Source organism: Limulus polyphemus, unplaced genomic scaffold (genome assembly GCF_000517525.1).
Source record: "Limulus polyphemus unplaced genomic scaffold, Limulus_polyphemus-2.1.2 Scaffold3269, whole genome shotgun sequence".
In the NCBI taxonomy this organism is placed as follows: Eukaryota; Metazoa; Arthropoda; class Merostomata; order Xiphosura; family Limulidae; genus Limulus; species Limulus polyphemus.
In genome coordinates, this window is record NW_013668879.1 from 33,325 (window position 1) to 44,785 (window position 11,461).

General features: G+C 32.4%; 1 protein-coding gene across 1 annotated transcript; it reads left to right on the forward strand.

The window, feature by feature from the left end:
* The first annotated feature begins 1,444 nt into the window (after positions 1-1,444).
* LOC106469030 (39S ribosomal protein S18a, mitochondrial-like) lies at positions 1,445-8,077 on the forward strand. Its single transcript, XM_013929485.2, has 4 exons — positions 1,445-1,601; positions 5,231-5,373; positions 5,947-6,070; positions 7,803-8,077. Exons 1-4 carry the CDS (start codon positions 1,475-1,477, stop codon positions 7,877-7,879), a joined length of 471 nt encoding a protein of 156 aa, XP_013784939.1. The 5' UTR covers positions 1,445-1,474; the 3' UTR covers positions 7,880-8,077.
* The last annotated feature ends 3,384 nt before the right edge of the window (positions 8,078-11,461 follow it).

Below are 11,461 nucleotides of genomic sequence, written 5' to 3' on the forward strand. Positions count from 1 at the left end.
AACGCTTCACGCACTTTACTAACGGTCACAACCGCTCACTTGACTCGATTATCTGTCTCTATAGGTCCCCATCTGCAGTTATCTATATCGTCACTTCTCCCCTCCGCTTTATTTGCCGAGCTTATTTATTAAAATAGAGGGCACCTAGAAAACGCTCTGGCCTTCATGATCCTTCTAAAATCTCATGACGTCTTGCCAGGGTCACGTGACTTCCGCTGTCGTAACAATATATTGTACTTTTTTGGGCACTAGTATACTGTATTTGTTTATGTTAAGATCAGTGTCAGTCATGTTGAGTTGTGTGTTGATCCTCATGCTATTTCTGGGTGCGAAATGGGGTTGTCACCTATTGGCCGAAACATGATGGTTGTTTTACATTTTTATTAATAAATTCTGTTTTTGGAAGTAACAACCTATACCTCGTTTAATAAAGAGTTGTTAAACCTATTCACGTCGGTAGTAGAGACATCTCAAAGTTAACTTTGTTCAACAAAAGAGCTAATAACTTCATTATCGTGAATGTTGGTGCATTTTGTGCACCTCGTACAATAATAGACGACTCTCAGGGTTCCAACGAAAGCTCAAGAAGATTTTTAAATGTAATGTATAAAAATTACATAAATATGTATTCAGATGCGAACTCAAACTTCAGAGGTTGGGGGGTGCTTCGATCTAGTTATATGACAAGTCCGGGAAAACTGATTGTGCAAATATATTAGAAAGTCAGTTCGGAGTTACGAGTGTGGAATCAGTGGTGACGACTACCGGTAAGCCTAACTCGGAATAGAATCTCGCTTGACAAACTTGTTATTTGTTATGAACGTAATGTAAGCACGTATAAATTCCAACAAACAAAATTTGAGATCTGCGTTCAGGTTAAATAAATGGGTTCTGGTTGGTTCTAATTTTTAAACAAAATTATTAAATCATTTCACTGATAACATAAAAAGGTCTCTTGTTTCGATTCTTTCTATCAGAATTAGGTTCATTAGCTTTTAAAGCTCAACAGGTACAAAAAAAAATCCTACAGTTTTTAGTTCCAAAATAGAGTAGATAAGACTTTATTTATCATTATTATCATTCTACATTTAAAATAGTAGGCAAGGTAGGGTTACTGGAAACATTTGTATGTGTGTGTTTTGGTCTTAGATTAAGCATTACAAACGTCACATCTTGGATTGTTTTTGTTTCCAACCGTAACTACTATTCATAATGTAGCATTATGATGAATCTTGGCAGAATCTTACGTTCCACTCCAAGCTGCGTGTCCTCTGATGGAACAGCGGGAAGTTTATGGCCTTACAACGCTAAAATCCAGGGTTTGATTCCCCGCTGTAGACACAGCAGATAGCCTAACGTGGCTTTGTTGCAAATCAAACAAACTAACTATGCTGCGTTCTTAGCGATATGTATTCGTTTCTCCCGGTAATATATTATTTGATAGTGAATTATTCCGCTAGGTGTCTTAAACAATATGGCGTTGATGTATGGTTATAAAACTCTGAACCGATGTATTATTAGTAAAAGTTATATATCATTAAAACCTTTTCCATTCCAGTCAGTAGCGTTATCAATAGGAAAACAAAATTATTTAAAAAAAAGTAAGTGGAAGTTTATTTTCTAACGTACTGTTTAACACTAAAAGAGATACATTAATATTATTAACTTCTGAGTTCTGTAGTTTCGATCAGACACAAACTCTTAAGTATAAATTAACAATAACTGACATTAACTTGATTAAGTTTAACTTTAACTCAGTAACTGTCAATGTCCTATTGTTCAGTTGTGTGGCCTAATCGTTTGAGTTTTAAATAGTTTAGGTTACATAATACAGTACTTCAAAAGTACATGTCAGTAAGTTTATTTGATTTTTTACTTTTTCAAAACCATTTCCTTGGGTAAAAGATTTAAGGTTGATCAATATTCCCATTTCTTGATAAAGCCAAGTAAAATAAAAATACATGTTTAGCGTCCCCTTCCACTACCTATTTTGCAGCTGCCTCCTCCAACTTTTTTATGGCGATTTTTTTTCCTTTTTTGAGTTATCGTTTTTCGATTATACAAAGAAACAAAGAAAACTTCTGAATAAGAAATGAGATGAACACAGTTGATTTATTTTGCCCCCTCTACCCCCTTGGCACAGTGGTATGTCTGCTGACTTACAATGCTAGAAACCGGGTATCGATACCCATGATGGGCAGAGCACAGATAGCCCATTGTGTAGCTTTGTGCTTAATTTATAAAAAAAATCTTTATCATTTTGCCCATTTTTCTTTATTTGTCATAAATTTGTATGGTTTTGATAAAAAATGAAACAAAGAAGACTTGTGTTTGATATGGAGCCTTTGAAAATAAGCAACAATCAAGAAAAATAGGGTCAAACTTTCTTTCAAATAGGTCATTAAATAAAAAGACCACCTCCTTCCTTTTTTGAAAACACCAGAAGTTAAACTTATTTTTTTTTACTTGGCCTAAAGCACTTACTTTGGCAGGTTTTAGGAGATGTAAACAACTTAAGACCTAAATCATAAGGTAAATTTGAACTTTGGATCTGCTTTTGATGTCAGTTTTTGTTACTTATTAAACTTGAAATAATAAAATTGATCTAATCATGTAATGCTTGAGTTTTGCACTATACTAATTAATATAATATAAACCATTTCTACTCATGAATGGAATATTTTGATTCTTGATTGTCGCAATATAAATATCGATGTTATAAATGAAATAAGTAAAAACAGTATAGCAAGAATACTCTAAGTATAACTAATGGTGTAAGCTGTTTGTGCATGAAACTTAGTAGTGCATATTTCAACTTTCAGAAAGCACTTGGTAGGTACCACACAAAAGATAAATTGGCAATTGGATTGTTATGATATTGGTAAAATTCACAAAATAAGTTAATATTAACTTTTAATCTGAGCAAATTACCAACTAAAAGCAAAATTTTTTGAAAGTCTGAACAACAAAGACATTCCTCTTGGTGTCAGCTCTTCTTTGATGATATCTATATAAATAAATGTCAGTATGTGTATATCTGTTCCTTATACGTTTCCACATTTATTGATCAATCAGCACCAAACTTGACACAGTGATACAGGACCTCCCTATCTAATTTCATGTTGATAGAATCCTTGAAAACAGTATGTCTTTCTTTTTAGTGTTGGTGCCTTTATTTATTTTTATTGCACTTTTAATGTCTATTATTTAAAAGAAAAAGAATAGAAGCAAAATTTCCTATCCTTTGTTACAAACAAGTTTTTATTTCACCTGTCCAACAGACGGGGACTCCAGCTAGTATAACATATGGATAACAAATGACTATTTGACCTAAAAAGGCTGTCCTTGTAAACCCACCCCTGAGGAAAAGTAAAAAAAAATAATTAAATATACTTTTAGCTGGCATAGCTGAGCTCCATGGTTTTGAGATAGGGGGAGGGGGCACAGTTTCCCCTGTTTTTTTTTTTTTAAGATTTTGAATAATTTTTCAGTTTTCCAGGTTTGTGGTCATTCTGATAACAATGATGAAATTTTGAACAAATAATATTCTTCCTATTATTTTACAAGCTTAAAATATACATAAGTAGTTATTTCTTTGTGTTAACAATATCCTAATAACTGATTATTAAACATCTTACACGATCATCATAATTTTCCTTCAGTGGGGATCTTATAAACGTACAAGATGTACAAATGTACACGATAATCATAATTTTCCCTCAGTGGGGATCTTTTAAATGTACAAGAATTGAATACCACATGTGCATATCAGGATCTTGTATTTCATTTTGTAGTATTTTTAATATACTATAGTACAGATTTTTTTGTTGCATAAAAGTATCCTATGCTTTCCATATAACTCATGTATTAGTTGTATTATTGAGGAATGCTGGGATTTAAGGATTTCTATTATTTAGTAAAGGAAAAGCAAAATAGATAGGTTATTCTCAGATTTTTAAACTATTTGTTTTGTAATAAGCTGTGATGGGTTTAAAAACTTTTTTTATGTGTGTAAAGTTTCTGTGAATTTGGTTTTGTAAAATGCAGTAATTGAGCTAGTAGTTTTTAATAAGCAGAGCATGCATAAATAAAAAATAAAACTATTAGTAGCACATTCAGTTACTGTTTTAATGTTATCACACTATCTAAAAGTAGGCTTGACAACTCTGAAACTACTACCACAAACATGTAATTATAAGTTTAGTGTTTTGTTAACATGTAAGGTACCTTTTTAATGTAAAACTATGCACTTATCTCAATTTGGGCAGTTTATAAACACCACTTTTGTCACTGAATACATAACAGATGCTTTGGTCACTTTTTTTTTAGTAAGCTACTTCATAAAAATAATTAAAGTATCTTCATGAAAAATGACTGTATACTTGCATGTCAGGAATATGATAATAATAATACATCTTCCACAGATATGCAATAAGACATAATTGAAACAGGAATAAACATGAAGTTTTGTATAAGTGTACTTGATATTTTACGTGGAGAAAAAATTATAAATGTAAATGTATAACTTAGCAGTGCCTTGAAATAAATAACATTCCCCGAATTAGTGTTAATGTAATAATGCTTTATAGCTAATATTTCAATGTGTTATCTGATACTGCAGCATTATATGCAGTGTTAGTTAATAAATAATGTATGTAATACTATTGAATATTTCTTGTTATTCTGTGTGAGGTAAATAAACATCATATCCTGTGGTTTGTTGGACCATAACATCGTATTTACTGAACTGATGATATATTATTGTTACATAATGTATTGAATAATTTTTATTAGACTGTCTATTTAACTTTAGAAGCAGATGAATCTTCGATTACAAAAGACACATGAAAACATAGTGTTCAACAAATTGTTGATCAACATTTTGTGTGAACTATTTCACTTTATAAAAGTTGTTAGTTATTTTTTGGGGATAACTATTTGATCTTGAAACTTTATCAACTTGCATGGAAAAGAAAATCTTTCTCTTACATAAATTTAGTAATTTAAAGCCTTACAAAAAAAACTGGTAAAAATATAATGCTCTTGCAATTGGAGAAAACCAGTTAACCAGTAAAATCTAATTCAGTATTGTGTAAACTTAATGAAATAAAACAATAAATTAATCATTAATCAAAATCTTTTTTTTTTACAGCTTTTATTGCAACTCTGAAAATGGCATGTATTTAGTCTTTGTAAGTTTAAAGTTCATTTATATGATTCTGTGTTTCAGTTATTCAAACAGAAACTGAAAACACCATAGTAGTTGAAGGAATCCAAGTAAACTCTCCAAGAGAGGGCAAAGTTATCAAAGCACAGAATAATACCCGTGCCTGTCCACTTTGTAGACTTGGACTGAAGAATATTAGACATTCGGTAAGAAAAATTTAGCAAACGTACACCACACAGTTAACACAGAAATTGGTGTTAACCTGTAGTTGCACTGATTTGGTTTTGAAAGATATGCAAAAAAAATGAAACTATGTTGTTTAGTGCATTAAAAAGAAATATTTTCCCATACAGGCAAAAGTGAGACATTTTATGCAAAAATAATCCACACAATTATCACAGAAATCAGTGTTTATTTATGGCTGTAATGGATTTGCTGTGAAATATATTTTATTAAAAATATTAATAAATGAAACATTGTATTTTATAACTTTACAATGCATTAAAAAAAGAAATTTTCCCAGACTGGTAAATGTGGGACCTATTACTGCTAAAATGATCATGTTTGCATAATGATAGTTAATTTGGACAAAATAGTTCCTTATTTGCATTCAAGACAAAATACAAAATAAATACAAGCTACTATTGTAGATTTATTTGTATTTCTTTTTAAAATTTATTATTGTTTTTTTTATATTCAATAAGAGATATCTGATCTATACTTCTGAACACAATAAGGGATAAAATATAAAACTTAATAAAACCCAATTTCTGTTACAGGATGTTTTAATCTTAAGTCAATTTATCAACTCTGATGGGACTTTATTGCCAAAACAAATAACAGGTTTGTGTGGCAGGCAGTACAAACAAGTTGCCATTATGGTTCATCATGCTCAGTTAGCTGGTAGGTATCATACTGCAATATTAAAAAAACAACAACAATATACAGTTAAAGATGATAAATAAACTTAATATTCCAAAAATTGTTTAATTTTGATGTTCAAGTTCAAGGTAGGTCTAGTTCAATCTACACTTTGATCAACATGTGTTATACTAGTTTTGGAGAATTCCACTCCTCACCAGTAACCATGTACTACTAAGTTTATTTATTATACTTGCTGTTGTGTGGCTATATAATAGAAAAAAAAATGTGAAGAACTGAATATTGGTCAATGACACTTTTTCTTAACTTCACCAATCCAATGTATAGGTTTTTCTCATAGTGACTATAAAGCACGTTTACACCAACAATATGGTTGATACTTTCACTATGACATAGGTCCAGCTTATCTCTCTTTGGTTAACTTATGTTCAGGGCTACTGATGAGGAGTGGAATTCTCCAAAACTGGTATAACCCAATAATACACGTTGATCAAAATGTCGATTGAACTAGACCTTCTTTGAACTTAGACTTCGAAATTAAACAATTTTTAGTATACTAAGTTTATTTATTATATCTGCTATTGTGCAGTTATATAATGTGAAAAACTGAATAGTGGCCAATGACACTTTTTTCACTTCATCTTTCCAGTGTACAAGTTGTTCTCATAGTGAATATAAAGCATGTTCACACCAATAATACATTTGATGCAGTTAAAGAGACTGATTTTTTGATGTTTTCTTTCTTCCAGTTTTTAAAAGAGTTGGTGGCTACCTGTAAATTTAATTTGCAACTTCAATATGGATTTTTTGTAAAATATATGGATATATGGAAGAACAACAAAACAATTGTTTTATTTTGCTATTTATAGAAGTTTTTCAAATCTTATGCTAAACTTAAATGTGTAATATCAATAGTTGAAGCTAAGAATGGAAAAATAATTACTAAAAGGTAAAAAAAAAGTCATGACAACATAAATTTACCTTTTTGTAACTTTGGTTAATATGATATGTAAAGATAAATTTAGCTTTGCAGAAACCTAGAATTTTTATTAATTTGCTTAGTTTTAGAATCTGCTTCATATAATTATTGTACAATAAAACTTATTTTCTTGAGAAATGAAGTTATCAAACTCTCAAAAGAAGCTTTACTAACACCCTTCAGGTTTAAAGTTATTTTAATAATTAACCATTTATTATTAGAGCATCAGCTACCTTTCATTAATGTTACAACTGGAACAACATAAGTATAGTCCTTTTTTTAGAATATAGTTGTGTAATTGTCATATAAAGGTTATAAACTGTTATCAGAACAGACTTTCATCATTATATTTTTATAATGGAAGAATCTAGCTTTAACTGTTTAAGAATGAAACTGTAATTTACTTTCTGGTCATATAACAGAAATATCTTTGATAATGATATAATGCATTAACAGTATTGAAAGCTAACTAGTTTCACTTTTTTTCTATGTTTGTGGCTTTTACTTGTCAGTAATTACTAAATTGTACATGTGACTAATGTTTATAATAGCTAATACAGAATCCTTACACTAATTTTTGGATTCATTTGTAAAGATGTAATTAAAGTACTGATTTCTTAACAAGCTTGGTAACAAACATTTTGTATATTTTGTGCAGTAATACAAATTAATCATGTTTCTTCCTTCTCAGTGTTTTTTTTTTTTTTTCAGCAATGTAACACACTTAAACAGAAATATCTGTTATTAAAAATATTTCTTGCTGTTTTAATATAGGTTTGCTTCCACGAAAGCCTCACACGCCAGTAACAGAACCTTGGGAACACTTAAACACTTATACCATCAGCAAATAAAGCTAGAAATGGAAGCCCAGTACAAGGACCTTATTTACAAGACTGGTTTAATAGCTTGTTTATTTCAGACATAGATCAGAAAAATATTTTGGTCAATGCTTACAATGTAACCAACAACAAATCTGTTGAAGAACTGCACACTGTAATATAGGTTAAAAACTGTTGATTTACCAGAAAAAATAAAGATAAATTATTCAAGTGTGTTTATTTCAATGTTAAGTTTAAACAACTTTCAGTAATTTCTTTCTTTATGAAACATGATTCTCCTAGCCTGTACAATACAGATGACAATAGTAGTTTCAACTTTCAACTGCTGATAACAGGAAGATTTAAAAAAGTAGTAAAAAAAAAGCATTACAACAGGAAACTAAAACAAGTACTTGAATACATAACATATTAGACTTAATTCATATGAAATATAGAAATTTACATAAATATGATGATCTGCCATATTTTTTGACTGAAGGTTCTCAGTGTCAACATTTTAAAAACAATTACAAATGTTTGTGTGTAAGTAATCTTTTATTAGAGATTGAACTTAGCATTATGCATTGCTAATTGCAATATTAATATTACATAAGTTGAACTGTGTGTTGTTAGTATTGTATTAAAAAAAACAATGGTTCATTGCTTCACACCTATATCTTAGTTTTATAGCTTACAACCATATTGAAGTATTTGAGTATTCTCCTGGATGCAGTTTTCATAAATATTTGATGATTGGTTTCTTTGACAAGAATGACAAGATATACATCAATAACTTTAAAGTAAATCATTACATACAAATTTTCTCCTTGTGCTGGTATAAAGTTACATTCAACCTTCTCATATTATAAAGAGTAGTTCATACACAGTAGCTGTACTTGAAAGGTCTGACAAATGGTACACATTAGCATAAAAATGTATAAAAACATGAGCTACATTTACTGCAGTACAATATATGGACATTATCATCATCCAAGAAAGGTTCAAAACTTTAAAGTACTATAAAACTTATCAAAAAATAGATTTGCTGTTCCACCTTGATGATAGGGATAATGAAAGAAAACTGCACCATTGTAATAACTGTTATTGTTACAGTGGTATTTGCTATCATCATACAAAAATATTTCTCACTATGAAAAATTAACCATACATGCACTTCTGTGTGTGTGTGCATGTATAACTTCATAGATTTGACTATTTCCTATCACTAAGGATAAACTATATAGTCATAATTTTGTTTGTATGAAGTAACTCTTGCCCCAAGTGACTCAGTGGTAAGTCTGAAGGCTTATAGTACTAAAAACAGGTTTTGATATGCATGGTGTGAACAGCACAGATAGCCATTATAGCATTGTGCTTGGCAATCCTGCTAGTCCTACACTTTTTATCTTAAAACACACAGGACCACTGGCTCATTGTGTAGTTTGTGATTGTAATTAATCATTTGTTGTTTTTTGTAAATTTGTGTCCTATCTCTCTTCTCACAATCCATCTGTTGTAACTCAAGGGAAAGTACATATCAAAGCCAGAGGTCCAAGAATCTCCTGTTATGAGTGAGCTTAACTTCTCTGATCTGCTGGTTACCTGGGAGATACCACAACTCTCAGAAGGTTGTATGATTCCATCCTAGAAAGCAGGCACAGTGTTTACTTTATTGAATGGGGCATTGCCAATTTCTGTGTTGTGGCAATCATTACTGTTGTTCAACCCCTTCGACCATCTGCTAGCCTTGGCTATTTACATTTTGTTTACCACACCTATAACCATTCTAGTGTACCATTGAATAGCCAATTAACCCATAAGTACAAAACAACACCAGGACTTAAGCTCTCTTTGGACAGGAAACAGCTTCTTTCATGTGTGACTTGTATAACCATGGTACCAATGCACTGAACTTAATCCATATTAAACCACAAATCACTAATTGTGCATGTGGAGGTACTGTTATCCCCTCCACTTGTGCATTCCATCGTTCCAGAGATTGATCTAGTCAACATTAGATAATTCTCCAACAGAACATTAGTATTCCTATTGCACAGTTGAAACTGCTGTATAATTTCTGCAGTATATCCATCCAGAGGATGTCAATGCCAGGTTTGAGATCAGATATGACTTCTCTTATTCTGTGAGTGATAGTTCTTATATACAGCTGGTGATCTACCCTTTCACTTATGTCTAATCTGTTACCATTTGCCAGAATGAAGTTGGTATCTACTGGCCAGAGTGGTGTCTCACTTAGTGGGCTTGATATGATGTGAGATCCACCAGTGTTCAGGCTGCTTTTGTGTCAATCAAGAATGTAGTCTCCTACCCTCTCAAGTATGTACCAAGTTTTTTACTGCTCTTAGAGAACTGGCTTAACACCAAACCTATCAGTGTAAGCTGGCTGATGCACTCCCCAAATAAGTGGCCAGACCTGACTTGGGTTCCATTAGTTTACCAGAACTTCTCTAGTTAGCTAAAACCAACAGCCTTGCCTACATTGCTGCTTGGTAAAGCACAGACACTATTGGTTCTCCAGCACATGTTAAGGCATTTGTTAGAACCAGTGGCTTTGCCACTTCTGTTGCTCATCAGTAATGGTATGGGTAGTTCTTTTGCCAGTGCCACAACATACCACAAGTGAAGCAAATGCTTTTCTCCTCCCATCCCTGACAATGTCCAGGCAGAAGCATCATTGGCATAAGCTGCAGCATATAAAAACATGGGCAGATCTGGATAACCTTGTCCATCCACTGGAAAACAGTGTAATTGTATTGCAAGGCCAGGTTATGTGGGTGGGTGGGTGGTTAACCATCAGTATGGCTTGAACTTGATGTGGTGTATGTGTCAGAATAGGATGGTACATATGAGGTATAGCCATGGCAGCTGTATTGTAGGTTTCTTCCTGTCTAACAACTGGTTCAAAGTTACCACTTCATATCTGGTCATGATAGAAAGTACCTCAGTTAGGATGAGGATATCCCTCACACTCAAGCAGTGCCTTATTATCTTGCCAGGAAGTCCCTCAACAAATTTATCCATGAGCATGTTTTCACAATCTGTAGCCATTGCTGGTCAATCTTTACCATGCAGACACAGATTTCCAATGTAATTGACCAAACCTTCAGTAGAAATCTTCCAAGCTTTTAAATTCAGCCCAGTGGACCACTCACTTCTCCACTGAATCGAATCAGTGGCATAACTCAGCCATAATTGTGCTGCATCCAAATGCTTGATGAAATTCATGGCTGGACTGTCTAAGCTCAGAATTAGGTAATCCACTGCCTTTTCTTGAGTTCAACAATTTCAAACCATTGTCTGCCTGAAACACTTCAGAAAATTGTACAGATATTCCGTCACCACACCTCTATTTTGTGGGTTCTTGGTCAGTGACTTGCTGAGATGCTGTCATTGTCATGGTTATGCGGAATATATGCACTCAGAGACTGGCGAGCAATCAGACCCTGTTCCAGGGTGGCAGAGCAACAAGTTTTTCTCAGCAGCTCATTCTGAATATCTAATTGACTTCAGGTTTATTTGTGATCTTTGGTCATCCTGGTAGGATACCACTTAGCTTGGAGGAGCTCATGGTTCACAGTTTTTCCCATTAGCCCG